The sequence below is a fragment of the Lacerta agilis genome, chromosome 12, assembly GCF_009819535.1.
Source record: "Lacerta agilis isolate rLacAgi1 chromosome 12, rLacAgi1.pri, whole genome shotgun sequence".
Taxonomy (NCBI): Eukaryota; Metazoa; Chordata; class Lepidosauria; order Squamata; family Lacertidae; genus Lacerta; species Lacerta agilis.
This window is the reverse complement of record NC_046323.1, coordinates 10,200,338-10,227,402: the sequence shown is the minus strand read 5'-3', so window position 1 is coordinate 10,227,402 and position 27,065 is coordinate 10,200,338. Positions and strand designations below refer to the sequence as shown.

Sequence of the window (27,065 nt, the reverse complement as noted above, 5' to 3'; positions counted from 1 at the left end):
GAAAAAGGGGGGGGGGCAAATGGGGGAATTGCTGTCAAAAGGAACAAAGGAATCTACACACTTCACAGCCATTCCTGAACCCTTCCAGGGAGTTATCTTTATCCGGCTGTTCAAAGCCCACTCCCCAATGACTTCCTGAGCACCCCCACGAGAGAAGAGGCTCTTGATGGGTCTCTGACAGTTTCCCCACTTTTTAGGTTCATGTATGTGTCCCACACTCAATCTTGCCCAGTTACCTAGCATAATATTAGCAAATAAAACAAAACTTTAAAACAGCCCACCGGCAGTTTAGAACTCAACTAATTTTACTGATACATTGAAGTATATACAGTTTCACAACGCTGACTATGCACATTTACTGATATGATTTATTTATTTATTTATTTAAATGTTTATACCACTGTATCATCAAGGTGTACAACACTTTATAAAACAGATCTGAAATCTGCCAAAGGGAGACAACAGAAGAAGCTGGAAACATAAATTTGTTACCTGTGAATATGTGTTGAAAGCTACTGAATACCTGTGGGACGATACCTCCTATTGGAGCTCACAGACAGAGCCATCCAAACCTGCTTCCTCTGCTAGGAGAAACCACCCACCACTCCCCAGGCAAAACTGGAAGTATCAGGCAACCCCCCCAAAACAAACAACATATAAAACAAAACACACTACTACACATTATGCATTGAACCATACATTATCAACTGTAGGCAAACAGAAACCAGGGAGACAAGGTGTGGAAGTGAATCGAAAACACCTCTTTACATTCCCACATATACGGTGGCAACAGATGCTATAAGGATCTGGATCACCCAGCAGTATGTGAAACTCTCCTGGAACCCAGGACAAGAAGAATGCCCCTGAGAAGCCTCTTTGAACAGAAATTCACAGGTAAGAAAGTTGGTATGCTTTCCCCAGTGGTTCTTAGAGGGAACTGAACACAATTGAGACATAGCAACAGTACCAATACACGGATGGTGTGTCTAGGGACTACAGACCCCCTACGAAAACCTTCTGCTGCACCTTTCTACCAAATGCTGTGCCCACTGACATGGTTGAATCTATACCCCTTGGGAAAGGGGTGCATGGACTCTCACATGATGGTTTTACAAATACCCAGAATGGGTAAATGACCTTGAAAAGGCTTCCGAAGCAGCTTTGTTGTTCAGTCGTTCAGTCGTGTCCGACTCTTCGTGACCCCATGGACCAGAGCACGCCAGGCACGCCTATCCTCCACTGCCTCTCGCAGTTTGGCCAAACTCATGTTAGTAGCTTCGAGAACACTGTCCAACCATCTCATCCTCTGACGTCCCCTTCTCCTTGTGCCCTCCATCTTTCCCAACATCAGGGTTTTTCTAAGGAGTCTTCTCTTCTCATGAGGTGGCCAAAGTACTGGAGCCTCAACTTCAGGATCTGTCCTTCTAGTGAGCACTCAGGGCTGATTTCTTTGAGAATGGATAGGTTTGATCTTCTTGCAGTCCATGGGACTCTCAAGAGTCTCCTCCAGCACCATAATTCAAAAGCATCAATTCTTCGGCGATCAGCCTTCTTGATGGTCCAGCTCTCACTTCCGTACATTACTACTGGGAAAACCATAGCTTTAACTATACGGACCTTTGTCGGCAAGGTGATGTCTTTGCTTTTTAAGATGCTGTCTAGGTTTGTCATTGCTTTTCTCCCAAGAAGCAGGCGTCTTCTAATTTCGTGACTGCTGTCACCATCTGCAGTGATCATGGAACCCAAGAAAGTGAAATCTCTCACTGCCTCCATTTCTTCCCCTTCTATTTGCCAGGAGGTGATGGGACCAGTGGCCATGATCTTAGTTTTTTTGATGTTGAGCTTCAGACCATATTTTGCGCTCTCTTCTTTCACCCTCATTAAAAGGTTCTTTAATTCTTCCTCACTTTCTGCCATCAAGGTAGTATCATCAGCATCTGAGCATCATCTGAGCATTACTCCTCTGTAATGCTAGTGTCAGTCAGATCTTGCTAATGCCTCCCTTTAGCCACCTGGAGATGGTCAACTTGGAAACCTTATTTCCCCAACCCTGATCCTGGAGAGGCACAAACAAAGCCTGTAGAAAGAAAAACTTAGAAGCCTCTTGAGCTTTAAACACAATGCCATCGGAACATCCAGCCTATGAGATGTTGCAGAGTTTGATAGTTGCAAAGAAACAAGTACAGGTACAGAATACAGCAGCTAGGTTGCTGGCTGGAGTCAGACATATGTAACACATACCACTAGTCCTTAAATAATTCCCATGGCTCCCAGTCCATTTCAGTGCACAATTCAGGGCAATGGTTTTACCATTTAAGGCTCTAAACAGCTTGGGACCTAGGTAATGTAAGAGGCTCTCAAGAATCAGTTTAAACATTAAGACCATCTTCATAGGCCTTTCCCATGGTTTCCATGCCTTCAGCAGTGAAATGGGCAGTGACAAGAAATCAGGCCTTTTCAAGTGTGGCACCCTAACTTTGGGAACACCACTTTTACATTGAGGCTTGTTTGGCACAAGTCTGAAGAAATTCAGTGCCATGTGAAGTCGTTTTTATTCACCCAGGCTTTCGAAATAATTTAAGCATGTGTTTATTTTTACCTGCTGCTGCTTTGATGACGATATGGGGTTGGGTGTAATCTTTGATGCCCCCCTTTCCATGGAGGCGCAGGTTACAGCTACAACAAAGGCGGCATTTTTTCATCTCCACCGAGCTAAGCAGTTGGTCCCTTATCTCTCTTGCCCTGACCTCACCACTGTGATCCATGCGACGGTCACCTCCAGGCTTGATTATTGCAACTCACTCTACATGGGGCTGCCCTTGAAACTGACGCAGAAACTCCAGCAGGTGAAGAATGCCGCGGTGAGACTCCTTACGGGAGCCTCACCACAGGATCACATTCACCCAGTGCTATACCGGCTGCACTGGCTCCCGGTGGAGTACAGGATCAGGTTTAAGGTGCTGGTTTTAACCTTTAAAGCCCTATACGACCTAGGACCCTTGAACCTACGGGGCCGCCTCTCTTGGTATGCCCTACAGAGGACCTTAAGGTCTGCAAATAATAACACTCTGAAGATCCCAGGCCATGTACTTGAATAATAATTTTAACTGCACTTTATATTAATTTGTATATTTATTTTTACTTATTTGGAAGCCCAGGTTGAAAAAGCAGGTATAAAAATTTAAAATAAAATAAAGGTGAGTAATCTGGCAGGTTTATTTCTGAAAGCTAACCCTCATAATTGTCAAACAAAAGCATCTGTTACTTGGAAAGAATTTCATGATGGACCCAAAATGGTTGTGATCCCATCTTCTGGAAGAAGGGGTGGGAATAAACTGAAGAGCAAGCCCACTGAGCCATGCCTCCACATTGAAGCTTCCCAAGACTAGAATAGGTGATGAGTCCTTACTTGTCTCTATTAACCTCCCCTGCACTTCTTCAAGTCACAAGACAGAAATACAAGTAAAGTTAGTGAGTAATCTGTGTGTCCATCAATTGCCCACTCCAATACTCTTCTGTCTATTTCCAACTGCAAACAGGGGCATATTCAAATCAGAACGATTCATGACTGCTAAGCATTTTAACTCTAAATACTATTATTAAAACATTTTTAGATCTCAAGCTCATTAATAAATATGAAGGCAAAAGCACACTATCCACAATAAAGCCAACTACTAATAGGAAACCATGTCCTCTGTCAAATACAAATTGCAAAGCAAGCAGAAAGATCACCCAGATAAAAGTGACAGATGATGCCTTAAATACTTCCAATACAGTGTAATAAATACGTCAGTCTCTGTCCAATGCACCATACAGTTGATAAAAAGATAATAAAATCCAACTTTATAATGTATCAGTATAATAGAGAAAAATATGTGCAGCTCTCCAATTCTTTCACAAGGTTGACAACATTTAATGATACCACATTTCTCTGAGCAGAAATCAATCAACGGTTACACAGCTGTCTAATGAAATGTTGCATAGATGCTGTTGAAAATATTAATATTGCATTAAGATTGTATAAACAGCCCTGTCTCAAAGTAGACATGGCGTAGTGCTCTTTATACTTTCTCCATCAGTGCCTGCTATGTACAGTTTAGACCAATATGCCATGGAGAGAAACATAGTTTTATTCTACCAGTGCAGAATGAAGCAGGTTTGTGGACATTGAGCCAGCAGTGGAGTGCTGAAAACAACCTGGAGCAGCACAAAAAGTTTGAGGACAGTGGCAATTGAGCCACCACATGAAATCTGAGATGACACAGTACTGTGAAAGGACTGCCACATCAGTTTCTGCATGTCTGAATTGGCCCAAGTATCATGAAGTCATAGGTATTTCTCATATGTACATATAGAGTTGTTTGTGGCTGTTGCATTGGATTCTAAGGCTTGTGTGGAAAGTATTTAAGTTCTACACAATCCATCAATGAGAAAAGCTGATCTAATTTGTGTGTACGACACCACAGACTGTGGACATTTAATGAACAGTGCTCTTGACAGCTTTAATAAAACATAGCATTTGCCAGCAGAGATAATTAGAACTGAAGCAGCAAAATTCTAGTGTTTGGCAACACAGATGAAACAACTTCATTAAAATGTACAGCTTCAGCAAATGAAAGGCAAGAAAGCACTGGACCCTGAAGAATCAGCCTTCTCAAAACTAATTGCTTCAGTGCTTCAACAGGCCAGCTATGAAATACCAAGGGTATAACAAGGAAAGGGAAATAAATAAATAAATTGGAATTCAGAAACGAACCCACCAAAACTAATACTTTTTACAGCACAAGCCTTTTTATTTACATTTTAAGCAGCACAGAATGATGGAATAAATAATTTTTAAGATTTTGAAACCAATAGGGACCCCCCCCCCCCGAAATCTAGCTATGTAGCCCATGTTAATGAATCAGATCTTAACAGTTGTCAGTACTATTGAGTTTTGAAACAATTTTAAGCTCCTAAGAGAATAGATTCGTATTTATCTTTCAACTTTGACAGATCAAAACACACTGTAAGGGTTAATTTCAGGTATATAATTTAACTAAATCATAGGGTGCCATGACATTTCGCACAGTAATGTTATTCCACTTAATGAAATTACGCTGGTTACATTGCAGTTACTAGGGGCATCTCTCTCTCTGAGCTTCTACATGACCTTTGTTGGCAAACAAGATAATTATTGGGAGTGGGCTGTGTATGTGTGTGTGTGAAGTCCTCATATTGTCTTCTACAGATACAGTAATCTAGAAATGATGTTGGGGGGGGGGGAGTTATGTCTTACCTATTAAAAAGTTGTTTAGTGTAGCATTTGTGTGAAAACTAATAAAGCAAGCATCAATGTTTCTACTGGCTGTCTATGGAAAAAATGTGAAGCAGCAATGTTTTATGCTGAATTTGGTATACGTTATTCCTACCAGCACCCAGAAAGCCAAAATCACAGTCTAAAGATAGGTGGCTATTCTATTTTTTTTTAATTTTATTAAAGATTTTCTTGATTTAGAAAGGTAGTGCAATGTCTCTCTCGTATTTTTCCATATAACATTTTTACAAATCAGTTTTTGTTGTTGAGACATTAGGAAGAAAAGGGGGAGAGAGGTGGGGGGATGGGGAGATAGGTGGGTAGGGTGACGATGTTTTTATTTTACTTAATTTGAGTAGGGTTTGGTGTCAGCGTTGTTTGTGTAGGTTCTCTGTTGTTCACTTGTGCTCCTTTGGCGGTGAGAGAGGTCGGGGTTGGCGTAGGGTGTGATTGTTCATTTGTGGTTGGCTGTGGTGATCTTTGGTTTCCTGTGTGAGTGGGGGTTGGTGGGTGTTTTGGATCAGGTTAGCCATATTGATTTGTATGCTGTCGGTAGATTTTTGTCATTGTCTTGTTGGGCTGTGTGTGTGATGAAGGGGAACCATACCGGGGTGAAGGTGTCTTCTTCTGTTTGTCCCCGTGTCAGTTTCAGGTTACTGGTTAGTTTTTCTAGTAGGGCTGTTTCCCATACTACTTGGTACCATTGGTCCATGTTTGCTCCTGTTAGGTCTTTCCAGTGTCTGGTTATGAGTTGGCTATTCTATTGTATTATTTATATATGTTATTTATATATTATATATTTTATATCAAAGTAATAAATTTAGATCCATTTATATTATATTTTTAATTAAAATTGTAGAATGAATCTACATTTGGTTTGTGACAGAAGGCTAAAACATCACTCCTATGACTAATTATCCTTTTCTCCCCAGTAATGTATAAGACTTCAGACTCTTGTTTTATTGCAGGTGTCTTCTTCTTCCCAAAATCCGCTCTGGAGGGTTGGGAGAATCCCAGAACAGCGTGTCAGGGGGAGGAGAGGGGAGAAAGTTCCGTTTGGCAAGTAGGAATACGTGCACTGACGGAACTACCATATTAGTGCAATGTTGAATTCCACCAATAGTTTCTAGCAAAGTCTGAGAAATAAATTATTTTGTAGCCATGATGAAAGAGAATGATGCAATTGTATGTTAGTTTGCCCACAGTGAAATAGTATAATAGAATCATAGAATTGTGGAGTTGGAAGGGACCATGAGGATAATCTATTTTATTTTATTTTATTTGTATACTGCCCTATACCCACAGACTAATCTAGTCCAATCCCCTGCAATGTAGGAATCTTTTGCCCAATGTGGGGTTCAAATCCACAAACCTAAGATTACAAGTCTCATGCTCTACCAACTGAGCCATCTCAGTCGATGTATGTGGCAGTTGTCTACCCAGATTGTATAAGATGCTACTTATCCAAAACCAAAATATATGACTAATTGTTTGGATTCCAAAACTGTATTGTTTATATTTGTTTTTGATTTTATGATGCAAGTTAATGCAGTCGTACCTCGTGTTACGAACGCTGCGTGTTGTGTTCGTCAAGGGTTACGAACCCACTGAACCCGGAAGTACCAGAATGGGTTACTTCCAGGTTTGGTGGTTTGTGCATGCACAGATGCGTCAAATGACGTCACGTGCATGCGCAGAATTGCTGAATTGCGGAACAGATCCCATTTGCATTCAGAGGTACCACTGTACTAGGGAAAGAGTGCAGATGGTTACTTCACATCATAAGGGATTTATAAATGTTGGATTTCAACAATGTGATTACAGTGGTACCTCGGTTTACAAACTTAATCCGTTCCGGAAGTACGACACTACTTCCGGTTTTGTGGAGTTTGTTAACCGAATTGTTTGTAAACAGGGCTGTTCTTAAACCGAGGTACCACTGTATATAATTGATCAATAATGGAAATACTTAACTAGGCACACATTATGTGGAAAGGCTCTGGTCCTCTGCTAAGATGTAAGCAATGATGCATGAGGTAGTAAAGTTACTCACCACTGGAAACCTACAACCATGTTACAAACTCATAGGCAACTTAGCAAGAACATCTGTTTGAAATCAGAGGATTTGGAGTCAAGTGCAACACGAATCATATAAATTGGCAAGGTAACTTCCATTTTCTAAAGTTATATACCCAATAGCTATTGCAAATCAGTAAAACAAGTAAAGAATCAATGCAAGTAATTGGCTTTTGTTTGGGAGTAGACAACAATATTTGCTTTGATTACTTGGGAAGCACGGTAAGCCCGATCCAATTTGAGAGAAAATGTGCACAGGTGATTGAGACTCCCCTTGCTAATGAAACAAACCCCCACCTGAAGCCTTCACATAAATGTTGAACTTCATGTTATTCTATAAAATTCATTTTCCCTATAAACATTTGTTTATATAAACAGATGATTGTACTTAAGGATGTTTTCAACTTAAGATCTGCAACAATGTTTCCAAGAGGACATATCAATATTGCATTATTGGTCATTTTTATTTCCAGCACAACATGTATTTCAGTGCCTCATGGAAAAGTAACTCTGTGAGACTGGTAAAGAGCCTAAATTAGGTGTAAGGAATGATAATGCACCTTAATGATTGTGATAGCATGAAAATTAAATCTAATCATGTTCCATTAAGCATGCTCTCACTTCCATTTTTACAAAATTATTTTATTATGGTTCCTCTACTGTCTATTGAAATAAGCTTTTACAGCAATTTAATTTTCTACTATAAACAACCCTCATTTTTCACAATGCATCCCCCTGAGATTAGAGAAGGATAATTTAAATTTCTCCAGTCTTGCAGCTATACTAAGGTAACAATTTGCAGAGGCGAAGATTTTGTTTTCCTATTTGCAGTAGAGATCATTAAGATATAATTAGACTCTTATTCATGAGTATGAGCATCCTTGCTATGGAGATGCCAGTCATCCAATCAGTGTCCTCTGCACCTGTGTCGAATATGAAGGGCAGCAAGAATAATCCCCACTTCAGTCTCAGGGGAGTTCTGCATTAAATGAACTGCACTAGACATCTCTTTCTCCCTCTTTTGTTATTAATGGAATCTTATTCATGCCTCCAGTGTTTTCTCAGACTCCATTATTATCGATCAAAATTGCTAGACTATTTGCTTTCAGCAATATGCTGTTGCACTGCTACCCAGATGTGAGTCCTAACGACAACTACGTGTGGTGAATTTTAATCACACCCTGTCTGAAACTGATCACAAGCAACTTATGCTATATAGAAAAAGGCAAACCAGTCTACTTACAAAATAACCCGTGGCTCTTTCAGAAACAGTATAAATATATGTAGGTCTTGTTTTTAAAACTCAGTACTAACCCCCCCCCCCCCCCCGCTACAAAAAGTTCTAGATTTAAAATGTATGACTTTAATTAGAATTTAAACCAGCATTTTAATACTTTTGCTGCTATGCTGAGGAAAAACAATGGTAAAAATAATGTAACAGAACTTACATTCCTGAACTGAGAGGCTTGAATCCAATGTTATCTTAGTGTGAGAAAAAAGTCACATCTGCTTGTGCAAGCAGGAGATTTCCCATTTCTTTTGATTTGTCCCCCAGCTGCCTGTCACAGCTGGGGCCTGGACAGTAGAGATGTAGCAGAAGAAAGAAGAATGGGATAAGCCAGTAGTTAGCCCAGAAGTGCAACTCAGAAGAACTCCAGGGCTTACCAGGAGGCAGGATCAAGAAGCAAGTGGAAAGTCAGGACTGAAGAGCAAGTCAAAACTTAAGGAGACAGAAGAGGAGTAAGTGAGAAGTTAGTGCTGAAAAATAAGCAAGGATACAGGTAAACGTGATTTTCCTGAGCTATACTGTTTGTCAGGCAAGGCTCCACGGGAGCAGGAAGCCCTTTCAATTTCTTTGTATCTAGAAGGATCTAATAGCCAGCCTGGATGGACCATGTCTGAAGTTATTTCCCCAAGATGGTTGCCACTTGCAGTTCAGTGGTTCATCACATGGGGAGGTGCTCACACATCCAGCAATTGCTGACATTATAGCATCTCCCTATTCCACTGAATGTTATTCTGAGCTTCCAGAAACAGCATGGGAAGGAAACAGGAAAGCCCTTTTCTGTGAGCAAAACTCTGGCAAAATCTACACCATAGTTTTTGTGAAGAGATTTAAATCAAAATAAAGGTACAATAATAATAAAACCCACAAAAAGCTATTTTGAAACAGAACACAATGCCATAAAAAGGTTCATCCCTAACATAACCACCCACCCATCCTAAGATGAATACCAAAACTATACAAACATCCAATCACTGTTGCTAGACATATGTTCAGAAAAACAAGACATACCAGTATGTGCCTGCTGCCAAAACATTGACAATGTTAACACCAGGCAGCCCTCTTAGGGTGTGGGGAGAATTCCATAGAAGGGAGCTACTACAGAAAAGATCAATTATCTTGTTACTATCCTCTAGACCTGTCTCAAAAATGGCAGACAGAAAAGGGCTTCCAGTGATGATCTCAGGGTCCAGTCAGGGTCATATGGTAAAAGGTGGTCTTTTGGCCATAGGTGCCCTGAGCCATATAAGGCTTTAAAGATCAAATCCAGCTCTTTGAGCTGGGCCCATAAACAAACTTGCAGCTTCTGCAGTCAGGCCAACACTTCCAGAAATCTATTTTACAATGAATTTATGTTTGAAGTTGATGGTGGAGGATACTCCTAACCTCTGAGATGATGCTTTCCCCAAAAAACCTGTTACCACAGTGCTCAACACTCACCTATCTGTGATGTTTCTCCACTGGTTAATAAAATGTAGTACACCAGCCACCACTGCATTCTCACATACTGACAGATTGATAGCAAGCTGTGATGTGCTGCTGCTTTGCCTGTGAGTATTGGGGAGGTCCGCTCCCCCTTGAAGCCGATTTTCCACGCTGAGCCTGGGGGCGGGCCCATACTCACCACCACAGCATATAATGCTCCAAGGAGGACTCAGGTGGGGGGGGGGGTGTTTAGCCGGGTTTGGGAAATTGTTTAATTTTGGTATGTTTGTAACTTTTACTGTTTTTGATTTCTATTCTTTTATTGTTGGTGCTGACCTTTAAAGCCCTAAACGGCCTCGGTCCAGTATACCTGAAGAAGCGTCTCCACCCCCATCGTTCTACCCAGACACTGAGGTGCAGTGCCAAGGGCCTTCTGGCAGTTCCCTCACTGCGAGAAGTGAGGCTACAGGAAACCAGGCAGAGGGCTTTCTCGGTGGTGGCACCCACCCTGTGGAATGCCCTCCCACCAGATATCAAAGAGAACAACAATTACCAGACTTTTAGAAGACATCTGAAGACAGCCCTGTTTAGGGGAAGCTTTTAATGTTTGATGGATTACTGTATTTTAATACTTTGTTGGAAGCCAACCCAGCCAGTTGGGTGGGGTATAAATAATACCTAACCTCACGGCTCACATATATCCGGCCCTAGCAAAGACTGAAGTGGTGACTGAAGACTTGAAGGCATCAGCCTCAAAATTAATGCACAATGTGCCCACCACTTGTTTATCATAGGAATCATTTGCTCCCCCCTCCCCCCCCATAAGGAGTGACAACAGAAGAAACAGGGCAACCACAGGCTAGTGTAGTGCTGGAAATTGAACTGCTGCATAATTTTATTGGGGAAGATATAACGCTTCCCAGCCAATCTGAGGTTCAGTACAGCTTATCAGGAATGATCTACTCCACCTTCCAAACACTATCAAAGGCTAGCGGAAAGGGCACTGTAACGGGTTTAGATGAAGCTGAAGGAAATACCTTTTCTACCCCAGAAGCCAAAGACTCATTAGATGATTCAGGCTCCACAAGGAATTCCTCTTTAAGCTGCAAAATCTTTCTAGCTTTTGCCAACAAGGGAGGATGAACATCTGAAGAAAAAAGCTTGCCCTGAGAGCTAGTGGACTCTAGCTCCTCCTCAGATAACTGTCCCACTTCATTGCCTTCCATAGCAACCGATTGCTCAGATTCAGAAAGTGCATCCCCATCTGCTCTAGTTTGCTCTGTTGGTGCCACAATTTCTCCTAAATTGGATTCTATGTAATTGCCTTAGCTCCCGCCAAGACCCACATGTTGCCCTTCAAACTGGCGAGAACCCAGGGGAGGATACTGAGGAAAGAGATCCCACAGAACTGCAGTGGAAGGAGATCTGTGGCATCTCCTCCTTTTGTGGATTTTGTAGATTTAAGCTTCTGTGTTTTGTTTTGTTTTTGCATTTCTTGCTTGTGAAAGACCTCCCTCAAGCCAAACTAATAGATTTAGAAGGAAGAGAATCCTTTATTTTCTTCAGATAACAACTCTCTTATCCACTGCAGGAATTTGGAGAAATGACCTCCCCAGGAAAAGGCGCACCAGTGAGGGCAAACCACTCACCCCTTCAGTGGTGTGACTGCCGCCTTTGGAATTCAGATGTGCTGTGTACAGAATCAGACTGTCCATATTCAGAAGTGCTGTTTTCGGAAATTGCTCCATTTTGGGCAATGGTATATGAAACACAGAGGAGGCCACCAAAGAGAACATATGCCTGCCAAAACCAAGCTCTTTCCAACAGAGCGAGAAGCAGCCCTCTGATAAGTGCTTCACAAAATTCTATGGCAAAGGAGCTGTGATGAGCTTGAGGGAAATCACCCCACTTGAGGTAGAATTGTGGAGAGATTTGCTGTGATCAAAGACCAGCGCTCTACAGAGGTCACAAGGAAAACCGCTCAATGTGGGATAAGTCACCACAATCCTGCTGGGTTTCACCGAGGTAGCAAGACTAATCATTACTAGCAGAAATAATGGTGATGATGATGATAATGATGCAGGATAATGAGGTCTAACCCTTCCCTCCCAAGCCACCACCCTGACAAACAATGCCCATAGTCAGCCGTACAAAAGGCAGAGTTGAAAGCTTAATTTCTAATACGGTAGTACTTGAGGTGTGTGGGGGATTTTTGTTGGGATTGTGGTTGGAGAGGGAAGAGTTAAATATTCTCTCCCTGTGCACAATTGTCCCAATGAACATTTTCCTCCTCCTCTCAATTTGTTTGAAACCACAGGTGCTTCTGTATACTATGCATTTAATACAATGCGTAGTTAGGCTCTTAGTATGTTGAAATGCTAAGGTTCAAGGCATCTTTTGCATCTCAGAAAATAACATTAGAATTTACTTCTCCGGTTTAGTGAATTTAAACCAGAAATAAATTTAATCTGTGGACAGATGCCTTCTTCACATAAATGACGAGGAAGGCATCTAGTCATCTGTGCAAATGCACCTTTTCTGTATGTACACAGGTACTTGGTATGTGCCTGACCTTTCAAAAATGAAATCTCCCTCTAAATTATTGAATCCTCTATGCAATATATTTAGAGTGGTGTATACCATTTGGATTCTACCAGACTTCAAAATAAAGATAATTAACTGAAGTATAATGCAGAAATGTGTTCAGATAATGGCAGCACCATTAACCTGGAAACATTATCCCAGGTATTACTTAATTACAAAAGGTTTAATAAGATTGAGAGGTTTATAATTAGCTCATAACTTCTCCTGTATTGAAACATCTATTCAGACAACAAATATTAATTCTTTGAGAACACAGTATCAAATGATCATCTTAGCAGCTATCAGACTAAGGTATGAATCAGGACGTTACCTGTTTAAACCTGCTATCTGCCACAAATTAAGTAGATCATCTTAGGCAAGGCACTCTCTCCCAGTCTCAGTCATCCTCAGCTGTAATATGAAGACTAGCAATACTGACTTACTTTAAGGCTGTGGCAGGGAACCTTTAGCCTGCAGGCCTGTGTAGGCCTGGTTTAAATCCCAATTAGACCCACATAAATCACACCTGCCTTCCCCAGACCCTGACATCATGTGTGGGGCAGGTATGGATGTGACTACAAAGGAACAATTTGGAGCTTAAAGTGAGTGACAGGGTGTGCACTGGGATTAGCTGCACTAGGGAGTTCCCCACTGGGTGGAGTATAAGAGACCAGACAGTATTTAAGGTACTTTGGGCCCAAGTGAATGAACACAAGAATTTTGTTGTTCAGTTGTTCAGTTGTGTCCGACTCTTCGTGACCCTATGGACCAGAGCACGCCAGGCACCCCTATCCTCCACTGCCTCCTGCAGTTTGGCCAAACTCATGCTAGTCGCTTTGAGAACACTGTCCAACCATCTCATCTTCTGTCGTCCCCTTCTCCTTGTGCCCTCCATCTTTCCCAACATCAGGGTCTTTTCCAGGGAGTCTTCTCTTCTCATGATCACAAGAATACTGAACCTTAAATTGGCAAATGGTGCAGCTCTAAACAGTAGAGTAACATGTTGCCAGTAACCTGCAGCTTTGGACCAGATACAAGGGGCAACCCCACATAAAACATGATGCGAAATCAATATTTGAGAAACCAATATGCATGGACCACTACGGTCAGGCTATCATGGTTCAGAAATGGTTGCAGCTGGTGTACCAGTTGGAGCTGGTAAAAAGCACTGCTGGCCACAGAGGTCACTCTAGCGACAGAGATCAATCAAGGAATACCCCCCAACTGCATACCTGTTCCTTAAAAGGGAGTGAAGTCCCATTTAGAACAGGCAATTTGACCCACAAGGCCTCAATATTTTCAGAATTCAAGCTCAGTTTATTGACCCTCAGCCAGTCCAACACTGCATCCACGCACCAGTATGCACAAGCTCCCGACACAGATGTAATGGAGAAGTAAGAGTTGGGTAGCATCAGTGTACTGATGAAAACTTTGCTCCAAAACACCTAATGCCTGCTCCCAACAGCTTCACAGAGATGTCAAACAGCATTGCTGACAAAATAGTGTGGTGCCCCATAGTAAAAACACCATGGAGCTGAAGAGCCCTCTTCCAATACTACTTTCTGGACACAATCCTGCAGCTAGGAGCAGAACCGCTGCAACACAGTGCTACTGAGACCCATACCACAGATTCAGTCCAGGAGGGTACTGAAGTTCAAAGGTACTGAAGGCCACTGGGGGATCATGCAGAAGGAGCAGGGTTGCACACCATCAGAGCAACTAAGCTGATCCAGTCCCAAACCTATACATACAATGTATAACAGAAATGATGTAACTGGGCTTATTGTGAACCTTCCAAAATTCAGTGAACTTTTGTTGTACTACAAATAAAGCTTTGCCCATAAAAACACATATTAAGAAAAGGTGTTATTATTTCAAGTTATTCTGATCTTGGGTGTGGCTGGCCATCATTCAGGCTATGATGATAAATATAGGAAAAAATGAGCTTTTTGAAGAACATTTAATTTACCTTGTTACAACCTTTTCATAGACAGAGCTTTAAATTAGAGATTTGAAAGAATTTCCCCCAAGGATGTAGTTTAATTTGAAAATATAATTAACTTTGGAATAATTATTGCTACCACTTCACTCCTTCCAACTTCCCTAGAGATAAAGCAAACTTTTGCTTGGTACCCATGAAATGAGAAAGTCATTGTAATTTTACAGTGTTTAAGGAGTACCAAGGAAGACATAATAGAATTCTATTGCTCAAGGAACAGATAGGCAAATTTACAACGAAACACTCATGCGGATTTTGTAAAGAAATAAATATTCTGCTAATCCTTAAATTATTTTCCAAAAGCCAAAACCTCCAATTAAATTTTTGCTTGCTGTGCTGTTATCAGTTACTCCAATTCTAAAAGTTTTGCATACTATAACACCTTAGTAATTTAGCTAGTCTGTCCACTCTCTACCCTGCAATTCGAATAAATAATGTTGCCAATTATTTCTAGCTAAATATGTTGGAAACATACTCTTTTTGTCAGATGTTACGACTAACCTGCTCATTCATTAGAAGTAGCATGGTTCTCTGGATAGAACAATTCATATGTATACAATCAATCCTCTGCCTTCAGCTTATTCTCCCTTCTCATTGAAACCACCACCAGCATAGCTACCAACCAGGACTTTCTAGGTCGTGCAAGTCCCTATAAGCAGTGATGCTGTTGCTAACACATTCAGCAAGCAAGTGGAACTGTTTCTCCTATGCAATAGGTACATAGCTAAGATGTCATATAAATTGCCTGGCTCACCACAACTTACAGGGATGTTCTAAGTTACATCTGGAGGGCCTCAGCTAGCACTGCAAACAACATCTGGACAGTTCTTCAACCCTGCTCCAAGCCATATATATTACATTGTGCAGCAAGAGGTCAGTCTGCAAAGTTAGGTGTGATGTTACTCTCCAGAGGGATTGGGGCAGGACTGGTAGGGTCAAATGCAGGGTGGCCAATGAGAGGCAGAGCCTGCCTGGCACATAGTCTGCAGGAAAACTGTAGGATTTTTGCTTATTTTTTTCACACGAAAAGTCCCTAAGATGGTTGGTTGGCGCCTTGTATGCCTCCTTCCGGCAACTTCTGCAGCCAAGCTGGTGCACTGCTCTGCTTTCCTTTGAACCACATCAGCAAGGACGAGAGGCGGGTCTTGCTGTCTGGGTACCCAGGACCTCCATACACACTGCTCAGGTTTGTGCCCCAAGGAGGTCACTTTGGTGCTGCTAATGCAGCTGTTTGACTTCATTTCCAAAGGCACACTTCATTGTCTCTTGAGACAGATGCCAACAGCAACAACTCCTAAGCCACATGGCAACTTTGGGCTCTCAGGCTCTCACTTCATTCTGGGCCTGCAGCTCAGGCTTGACTCTTTATGCATCTATGATTTTGAGGGCAGAGGGTGGTTTGACTGCTCCCTCTGTCTGCTTCCCTAAATCTTCAGTCAATGGGTGGTACAGTTTGTCCTCGAAGGAGTCTGAGTCTGGCTCCAAGTCAGGGTTAGGCATGACAATCCACAGTATATTGAGAATATGAAATAATTTTCTCTAGTATATATCACAACAAAATCAGTCTAATAAGACTGCACAGCCTTTTTGAAATAATGGCATGCCCACTGAAGTAGCATATTAACAAGCAGATCATCATAATTAAATAATGCTTTAAAGTTATGTTAAAATCAAATTCTGTAAAATATATTCTCACCAGAATTACTTGAAAAATAGTTGGAACAAGATGAATTTCTTCAATAAGGCTGTAAAAAAAACACCAGAAACCCAAATTAAACCATTGAACATGAAACAGTGTGACAAAGTCTTTGTTGCTAAAATATGTGACCCAGAACCTCAGCCCCTGACTACCTCTTCATTTAAATAAGTTCTACCACAGCTATTAAAACATAAGAAATCCAATACTGCTTTAAAAATTACTTCTTGGTCTACCTTACAGATGTGAAGCAAGTGAGTGGAACAGTAAGTAAATTAATATTTTTTTAAAGGCAGATACTAAAATGCATTAAGCCCATCAAATGGGCAATGGAGGCAGTAAAATAATTTGAAGTAATAGGCTACAGTGGATATACTGAAATTAACACACATACACCGAAGCAGCTTTTTATGTATGCTTCATTAGCTATTTTATCTTCTCTGCATTAATACATTCAAGTATATTAGAATCACATACTGTGTATCTGAGAAGTGATTAACCACCAAGTTTCAGATAAAGGACATTCAACTTTATGACAACAGAGAGCTACAGAAGCCATTAAAAAACTGTTTAAATATGGGAACTTGACCAATTGGCCTTAAACTTCTACCACCTCAAATGTACTTCCAAATTCCCTTCTTTTGCCATGTTACTCCTTAGGGACTTATTTTGCCTCATTTGTCCCTAGTTTTCTGACTTTGCTGTGCTCTCCTACAATTCAGGAGATGAATTTTACCTGAGTTCAGAGAAAAACAATCCAAAATCAACATAAGAAAAGCAAATCTTACACACTTGCACAAGCACTATTTATGTGAGGGTGACAGCACATCAGAGTCGCTCAAATAGCTGTTGTATAGAGGTGGGCAAAGGAATGATTATGGAAAAACAGGCTAACCCAAAAAAGTAGATCAAGTCATTAAAAAGCAATGTCTGATGTCTGGTGGACACTTTAGTCTGAACAGAATTTTGAAGCACGGTTAGAAGACTAATTTATACAACAGTTCATTTTTTATTGAGAGATTCATTTGTTCCAAGTGTCTCGTGAAACGGGGGGGGGGGGGGAAAGATGTAACTATTCCTTGTTGATATATTCAATAAAGTCTCGCCAAATCTCCCATGTAGATTTCAAAGTAGTCTTATCTCCAAACTTAATATTGACGAAGGCGTTGTACATAGCTGCAACAAGCCCTTTCCCCCGTGGGGCCTATATACTCTCTACATGTGTAGCATGTATGAGGACCACAGAATTGTTGATGAAATTGAAACTACCCAATGGCCATTCCTTGAGTCACCATTTGTAGCTGTTCTTTGGTGGGTGGGTCATCCCCTCCCCCCAAAAACCCCTCAATCTATAATAACCCTTAGATCAAAATTTATATTTCTACTTAGAATTAACAGTTTGAGTCTTTCTGTAAGAATAGTTCTCTTATTAAGTGACAGTACAATCCTAAAGATGCAGAAATAAGTCCCGCCATATTCAATGATGTTTACTCCCTAGTAAATGTGTTTATGATTGAGAAAATACGGGAAAAAGTAATTTGATGGCCAGAATATTAGTTCCTTGAGTTCAAGGGGGGTTTAGACTCATTTTTCTAAACAGCAGGACCCTACGCTACATGGCTCACCACAGTTAAAAGTGAAGGAAGTTTCAAAAGCAGTTGACATAGCAAGGGTCAGCTAATCTAAGATGAGGAAAGGTCAAGCTCTCTGGATTCTGGCTCACAGAAGTAGTGAACGTACAATTGGATTACCTTGTAAAAACAGGGCTATACTCTGTAAGGGCAACTAACAGCTTTAGAGCATAAGCAGGTACTGGGTCAGGTGCCATTAGAATTTGCTCAAACCTAGAACAAAAGAAAGAACAACCTTGTGAAACACAAATCATTTTCTGTAGGAAAATATGCTAGCAGTTGATCAAGTGAACCTTCCCTTAATCTGTCGACTCATACATCCTTCTACTGACTTATCTGTTGCTGTTGTTCAGTCGTTCAGTCGTGTTCGACTCTTCGTGACCCCATGGACCAGAGCACGCCAGGCACGCCTATCCTTCACTGCCTCTCGCAGTTTGGCCAAACTCATGTTAGTAGCTTCGAGAACACTGTCCAACCATCTCATCCTCTGTCGTCCCCTTCTCCTTGTGCCCTCCATCTTTCCCAACATCAGGGTCTTTTCTAGGGAGTCTTCTCTTCTCATGAGGTGGCCAAAGTACTGGAGCCTCAACTTCAGGATCTGTCCTTCTAGTGAGCACTCAGGGCTGATTTCTTTGAGAATGGATATGTTTGATCTTCTTGCAGTCCATGGGACTCTCAAGAGTCTCCTCCAGCACCATAATTCAAAAGCATCAATTCTTCGGCGATCAGCCTTCTTGATGGTCCAGCTCTCACTTCCGTACATTACTACTGGGAAAACCATAGCTTTAACTATACAGACCTTTGTCGGCAAGGTGATATCTCTGCTTTTTAAGATGCTGTCTAGGTTTGTCATTGCTTTTCTCCCAAGAAGCAGGCGTCTTCTAATTTCGTGACTGCTGTCACCATCTGCAGTGATCATGGAGCCCAAGAAAGTGAATCTCTCACTGCCTCCATTTCTTCCCCTTCTATTTGCCAGGATGTGATGGGACCAGTGGCCATGATCTTAGTTTTTTTGATGTTGAGCTTCATGGATCACTGCCTTGTCGTGGCGAAGGGGCTTGAATTACTCAGGGAAGCTATGGACAGGTCAAGATGGACAGGTCATAGTGGAGAGTTTGGACCAAACATGATCCACCTGGAGGAGGAACTGGCAACCCACTCCAGTATCCCTGCCAAGAAAACTCCATGGACAAAGACTGACTTATCTACTTGTACAATTTTTTTTAAAGGAAAGCTATGTGTTTTGAACAGCAGAAAAATCAATTTTATGCTAGTCTTTTGTAACAGAATGACCCTATTAGCAGTGGCAGGATTTGCCTTGGCAGCTTCTAAAGTTCAAGCCCATTTTCTATCTGCTCAACAGTAGATTTTATTATTAATTTGAGTATATTTTTTGTAATTATCATTTGCTTTTTTTGTTCTCTTTTGTTACTCATAGTTGATGTATGATTGAAACCGCTCTGCAACATTTTTCAGGTGAAGGAAAATTGAACTAATTAGGACAACCCATATATATTATAGTTGAAGAAGCAAAATAACTTGTCTTTTATTAAAATCACACCCAAAGCATTAGAGGAAACCTTGTTTCTCTTTAGGAAGAGCCAGGCAGATTGTAAAATGGTTGTGCAAACTTGGGTGTCCTGCAGCTGTGTTGTTTCTACCATAAATATAGTGAAGGACTGTATAAAATCTCTTATACTGAGACATCTGGCAGAAAAATGTGCGACACTGTTTATTAATCCGACTGCAGTTCAGAAATGTGCAGTCAAAACAGATTGGTTATAGAATTAGTTTTGATTAGAAAAACTTTTCTGTACTTACTGAGGCAGCAATGAGTCTTTAATGAGAGACAGAAGTTTGTTGTTTGAGTTAAGGTTCTCTTTCTCTTCAGCCATGACCTCGTGGCTCACAAGCAGTGATGTGGTTTCTGAGAGCAGCCGCAAGCTGAAGAGTCTCCACTCCACTAAAGAAGAAGAAAGGAATCAATGTGCCAAGAATGTGTCCGCACCGATGCTTAATTAAAGCAAAATGGGTATTTCAGTTGATGTGGCCATATATTTACCATTTTGACTGGAGACCAAAGAAACTAAGGGTGGGAGGATGTAATCCATAACCTAAAGGAAGGCATTATAAAGATCTGGCTTCAATTATTCAGACATAACGATATTTCATGTATACTGCATACTACGTTTATTTCCCAATTATAATAAAGTACAATTCATAAATAGAGAAACTCAGGTAAATTGTTTCAGCATTACAAATAAGAATATGTTCTTTCTTTAAAAAAAGGTACCAATTCTTAACTGAACACCAGCATAGATTTCTAACTATCATTTTTGCAAGGTAACTGGCATTGATTTTTAGGGAAAAAAATACAAGCTTCAGTGGCACAATGTTTATTTAAGATAAAGACTTGAAGTCTCTGCATCATTCAATAAGGCATTCAGCTCACAAAGTTTGGAAATGAAGTAGCTCAGCTAGAACTCAGCCCACCTGCCAGAAACATGGTGGTCCTTAAAGCAACAGTTGTAGCAGTGAGTCAGGGGAGCAATTCACCTCCCATCTCTTGTGGAAGAATTGGCTTGAATGCATAAGTGGGCTAAGTAGGGGGTGGATTCCTTGCTTCTGGTATATATTCTGATAAAGGCTCTTGGTGGCCACTTTCTACCCAAAGTCCCAGTTTAAGAGCTTTTGGGCCACGAAGGTCCTCAGCTCCCCTAAAGGGCTTGACACATTGGCCCATGCTCTGGTGAGCTCAAAACCTCAGTCCAATGCCCTACTGGTGAGCCCAGCAACTGGGCCCTACATCATGCCTTAGTGCTCTGGAACTAAACTACAGTTATGGCCTAAATAAACCAACACAAACCTCTTGTTGTGTGTTGCTCCTTCGACCCCAGGTCTTTGCTGTGCGTGGCAGCACAAAATGATGACAAATAAATTATTGTAAATCTCTACTTAAGTTTGCTTGAGCAGTACTAATTTGTACTTAATTTATATGTAATTTTCCTTGACAAGGTTTTGTAATGTGAAAAAAAATCTAAATAATCAACTCTAATTACATAATACTGAACATGTTCATACATACATGAAAGGTCTATAGATTAACTCAATTACTGGCTGCAGACCTTATCATTCTGGTCCATTAGTTTGAAGAGAACATCATGTCCATATACTTAATTCCTATTTCCTTAATTTCCTATTGCAAACAATTTTTCTCCTCTCTACAAACTATTACTCACCACCCAAGGTAGCTTAAAAACTATTTTACTTCATGAAAACAAAGAACTCTGTTGACACTAACTAGCTTAACCTCTGGGACTAATCTTAGACACACATTTCTAGTCAGAGAAAAGGATATCCGATTAAGAAGTTTTATATTTGAAGTATTGATCTGGAACCTTGAACATGTCTAGCTTCAATTTAACAAGAAAGCATTAAGCTCCTTTGGGTGCTGAGCATTTATATTCATGGATTTCAAGTCATGCTCAACCAGCACCAATTAGAAGACATCCCTGGAGTGAAAGTATTTCTTTTTTAAAAAACCAACATTATATATATCATGCAAATGAATTACAGCACAATGCTGCTAAGACTTATATTCCATTTATTAGTTACACACCTTTGGAGTGATACAGCACTACCGCAGTTCATGCCACTAACACCTGGAAAGGTCATGAGCAAGTCATTATGGCTCTCTGTATCATCTCTCTAATATACATTTGTAGAAGACTGTCACCACATGGTAGTTTGTGTGACTGCCGAGAGATGGTGCTTGCCCTATGAACTACAGTGTAACAATGTGAGGGAGAGGAGGCTGATGAGGACAGGTGGTGGTGGTGAGATGACAGCAGGAGGAGGAGTAGGAGGAGGAGGGATGGGGACTTAAGGAGATGAGGAAGCTGAGGAAGAAAAGGAAGGGCAGGAGGCAGAAACTTCTTGCACTCCATCGGAAGCCATGGAAGCCGTGTTGGACATTCGGCTTCCGAAAAACAGTCGCAAACCGGAAGACTCACTTCCAAGTTTGCAGTGTTCGGGAACCAATTTGTTCAGGAGCCAAGCTGTTTGGGAACCAAGGTACCACTGTACTTCTAAATGAATAAATAAAATTATACACAACTGCCCCACCCCCTCTCTACCTGAGTCAAACATACAGTAGTTTAATCACTTTCCTTTTTACCCCCAGTGCTTCATTTCTAAAGCCATGACCCTAATAACTCCTAATGATCTGGAAATACTAAATTCATTAGTGAGAGTTGGGATGCTAAGTATTCATGTGGCATCAGAACTTACCGTTGAGTGGTAAAGCGTTAACACTACTGGATGTTGCATTATTGCTTCAAATACTGAAAAAGCAGTCTTAACTAGTTCTTCTGAAGCTGTTTGACCTGTTGGGGGGTGGGAATTGTAGTAAATCTCTTTTGCAAGAGCAGAAAAATAATTTTATATAAAGGGCATGATGGATATCATTGTTATACTTACCTATTGCTCCATCTAAGTTAGTTTCTCCTGAATCTATTAATTTGACAAAACTCTGAAGAGAAAAATAAGACACAAAAAGAGAAAGGTTAACAAAGACCTATGTTTTGTTAAATGAATATGTATAAAATAAAGGCCACATAGCAATCACAGTAGATTAAGGTTAAAGGTTTAGTGACACAATGGCAGGATCTCCACAGAGAGAACATAATTTAAGCCTCTTTAACACATTTACCATACAGTGCAATCCTATCCAAGTCTACACAAGAGCTACTGAATTCAACAAGATCTATTTTCAGGTATCCTAAGTATAAGATTGCAAACTTAATTATTCAAATTAAACATAAGACTTCTAGAATACACAATTTTCTCTTATTTGTGCTATCTTTTTATCTCCCCACATAATGCATACTTTATGGGTAGACTTACGAGTAAGTAGAGAAAACTGTACCCTACTACATTTTAAGGATAACCTAAATAAATCATCCTTCTGAGGAGCAGCAAAAATAAAATATTAATGCTCTGGGATAAGTAAATACTTTGCTATTATTCCCTCTTCTCTTGTGCCACTTAATTTATTTCCATTTTTCTGATTCAATTTAATGCATAGAAGACATTTTAGAGGGATGCAAGAGATATGTCATTGATGCCACAGAAATAGTAATCCACATAAGAATTTAAATATATATTTTATATATAAATTATCAGGTCATTTACATGGCTACCTTTTCAGTACTGAGAGATGCATAGGAAAAAGCATAATCTGATAAGTAAAAAAAAAGATCATGGCACATTGATGATAAATGAGGAACAAGTTGATACATTTATTTATAGCCCACCTCTCTTTTTCAACAAAAAAACTAAAACTGTTTAATAAAAAGAAATATACAATAGAAATGGGTCAAAGCCCATCAACAGAAGGGACACCATTTCCCATCTTTGCAAACTGATTGGCCACTGATGGCATTCCACAAAGGAACAGTATCAGGGGTACATATAAAAATGCACAGCAGCTAACTGTATATCCAGTAGTCCATTTCACATGCAAAAACATGTGCAAACACATGCAATAGCACATCACAAATCAAACAAACACACAGAACACTGTGTCATATGTGAACATGCATAAAGTAGTTTTTCACAAACACAAACAAACATGCAGCAGTTATTGTCTTTCATTGCTGTAGCCTACTCTTTCTAACTTTTGACTTCAACATGGGAGCTGCGATCTGTTCAATATGTGGATGAATACTTGTCCTTGGCTAAATCACTGATGAAAACAGGAACTTATACTGAACCATACAGGAAGTTACTAGTTTTCTGTAAAGTCAAGATCTCCTTGATTCGTCTACTTTTGGTGTTCAGCAGTCGCCTCATATGAGAGGTGCTGGAGGTGTGAGAATCTGACACCCCCCTCCCACAAAGGAACAACCTAAGCAAAGGCACAATAAAGAAGGGTAAATTTGAAGAAACCCGGTGGCCTTTCCTAACCTTTCTAAATCAACCTGGATGTACTAGACGTCCACCAAATAGCCACTTTTCGTTTTGGTCGGCCCATAACCCCAGATACTAAGTTTTTATTATCTTCAGGAAACCCACCCTTCCACTGTAGTTTTGCTCAGTGGGTGTTTCTTTCCATTTTACTCTTGCATGTGTTTGCACATACTTGTAATTTCTACTGTCCTTACCTTTATTTCTTTTGACTGTTATTGTTATGTTGATGTTGAAAACTAATTTTAAAAATTACACACACACACACACACACACACAGAGAGAGAGAGAGAGAGAGAGAGAGAGAGAGAGAACTGGGAGACATGGATGCTTTGCTGAGGCAGTTTCCAATGTATTAGACCTTGGAGCCAGAATCTAAGGCTATCTGACTTTTAGAAGACACCTGAAGGCAGCCCTGTTTAGGGAAGTTTTTAATGTCTGATGTTTTATTGTATTTTTAATATTTTGTTGGAAGCCGCCCAGAGTGGCTGGGGAAACTCAGCCAGATGGGTGGGGTATAAATTAAGTTGTTGTTGTTTTTGTTGTTGCTGAGCACGGTCACATTGGCTGCTAAATGTGCCATATTACAGAACTGGACCACAACCAAATCCCCGTGAATACATACCGGTAATTAGACATGCTGGCTTTGGTGGCACCATTTGGTCCAATATTGTTAAAATGCCTTTCAGTTACTGGACACTGATGGGGACAGTATGCTTGGTCAATTCTGGCAAACCACTTGTGCACTCAGTCCTTGTCCATCATAGCTTTTTAAATATAGCAGGATGGGCAGCTGGATCCAAGGGGTTGTTAAGGACTCTTTGAAAGAGGGAGTTGTTCTATCATCTTTTAAAAAGGCAACAAATCAATTACTCCTGTCAAAACCTAGCCTGGATCCAGAAGATGTTATGATCAGTCACTCTTGGATCTAAGTAATCTGTTTCATCAATTTAAAATCAGGCTTCAGGCCTGGGTTTTGGGTGTAAACTGCCTTGGTTGCCTGGTTGGATGGCTTTTTCTATAAGAGAACCAAGTAGGACCTGCATGTGCAACATTTATAGCAGAACACCTAATGCCATGCAACTCAGGCACACAATGGGTCGTTGCATTCAGCTGCTGACCCAAAGGTTGGTGGTTTAAGCCTACCCAGAGACAACTAGTGGGCAGGATTTCAGGGGGTTGGACTAGACGACCCTCAGGGTACCTTCCAACTCTACAATTCTATGATTCTCTGTCTCTTCCAGAGATTAAGGCTACAAGGAAGAATGAGAAAGTTGGGGAAAGCCACACTGATTCAAACAGCATGTCAAATATGGGATTTAATGCCCGAGATTATTTGCAGCACTCTCTGTAAATGACAATGCCTATCCCATAGAAGTGACTGGTTCCACAGGTGTCAAATAGGTTTGCTTTTACTCAACACAGGCAATATCAGAAGGACGAAAAAACATATACACCTTTTCAAGCGATTGCCAATATTTTGACATAGCAGTTCACGAACTACAAACCTAAAGGCTGACAGCTTTACAATGTGTCAGTCTTAAAATTCAGCACATTGCTCAAGATAATCAGAATGATCCACTCCAACCCAAGGTGTTTAAAGCTCATTTGATTTCAATGGAAGAAAACAAGCACATGCTTTAACCTTAGCTGGATTTTGCTCTCAATTTATCCTCTATTGCTCATTATTAAGGGGGGAGTGGAGGAGAAGGAACCTTTTATTAAGACAAGAAGGAAGCATCTGTTAAATGATGAGACCTGAGAGGTGACATGATATAGAATTCCAGACACCGTGCAAATACTTTCACATTGCAAATCTCAATCTCCAGGGATCTTAGTGCCAAGGCCTACATATTAGCAGTGTGCCACTGTTTCTTTTCAACTACTACACAATAAAATAAATAAATTTACGTTCAGTTATAACCCATATCCTCAATTGCAATCAGACAGAAACCATAGGGCTGATGTAAAGCTGTATGTTTAAACCGCCATTGTGCGAAGCAACTACAGAAATGGTCCTTCACAATTTGCCTTGCACAGAAATATACAAACATGCTAATTCATTAAACATTCATATCTTGTACTCTTTGTTCATAAAGTTTTTTTTAGTGAAGAATAAGCAGGACAGAAATGAGAAATAGATACTGTCCTCCTCTGCATTGCATCTGTTCTGTTGAAATTTTTTTGACAGCAATTTGTAGCTCAATACATTAATCCAACCTCTGATAAAAACCAAAGTAATCAAATATTTAAGAGAAGAGAAAGCTTTGCAATTTTTTTTTAACGTGAGCTTACAACTTATTATAATGGTGGTTCTAAAAATATTTCCTTCACAAACATTTCAGTGTCTCTGTGAAATCATACAATGCTGCAGCTAAATAATTTATATTCTCTTGGAATTAAAAGAACACAACAAAAGTGAACATGAGGTCCATACTGCTTCCATTAGGAAGTACTGTAGTCTCCTGTATATCATTAATTTAAGCACCTGTTACTGAAACATGTATACTCACCATATTTGGTTTCAAAGTAAAAAATGGTACTCTTAGAATAGAGTCATTTCACAGCAGCTATTGCAGAGATGGTGAAAACTAACAATACAATGCAGAAGTACTACTTCATTTTAACTGCAGCACTCTGGAGCATTGGGAATCCCAATACAGATTTTATTGTTAATATCAAAGCTAGTATGCTGATGCTGAATGTGACATATGTCTCAGCTTTCTAGTTTATGTAACTTAGCATTTCATCAACTAAACATAATGCAACTGTCCTAGCAAGAAAAAAATATAACTCTTGCAGGTTGTATCTTTAGTACACAAAATAATATTTCAAAGTAAATACAATATTAAATTGAATGAGATATGAAGAATGATCTAAAAAATCTGTTCATAATTCCATCTAAAACATTGCTAGACAAAGAAATACTAAACAAAAGACTGTAATAATTACATTGTTGCTCAAAATCTTTTTTTTTAATAAAAGCTCAGCCCACTCAATTCTCTTATCCTTAATTAAGCTAGCCTTAAGTTTTGAGGGACCTGATGTTATTGGAAGAGAGATTTCTGATATATCGACAAAGGCTATATAAAGTTTGTGAGCCTATC

At 40.2% G+C, this 27,065-nt stretch overlaps 1 protein-coding gene across 1 annotated transcript in view; it reads right to left on the bottom strand.

Annotated features, from left to right (window-relative positions):
• Positions 1-27,065, bottom strand: part of ULK4 (unc-51 like kinase 4) — a 154,839-nt gene that overhangs the window by 76,851 nt on the left and 50,923 nt on the right. Inside the window, exons 26-31 of the mRNA XM_033165153.1 lie at positions 22,471-22,522; positions 22,282-22,376; positions 20,054-20,105; positions 19,813-19,954; positions 18,112-18,204; positions 16,361-16,409 (exon numbers count right to left, since the gene is read on the bottom strand). Coding sequence (XP_033021044.1) covers positions 16,361-16,409; positions 18,112-18,204; positions 19,813-19,954; positions 20,054-20,105; positions 22,282-22,376; positions 22,471-22,522 — 483 coding nt within the window. The remainder of the gene's footprint in view (positions 1-16,360; positions 16,410-18,111; positions 18,205-19,812; positions 19,955-20,053; positions 20,106-22,281; positions 22,377-22,470; positions 22,523-27,065) is intronic.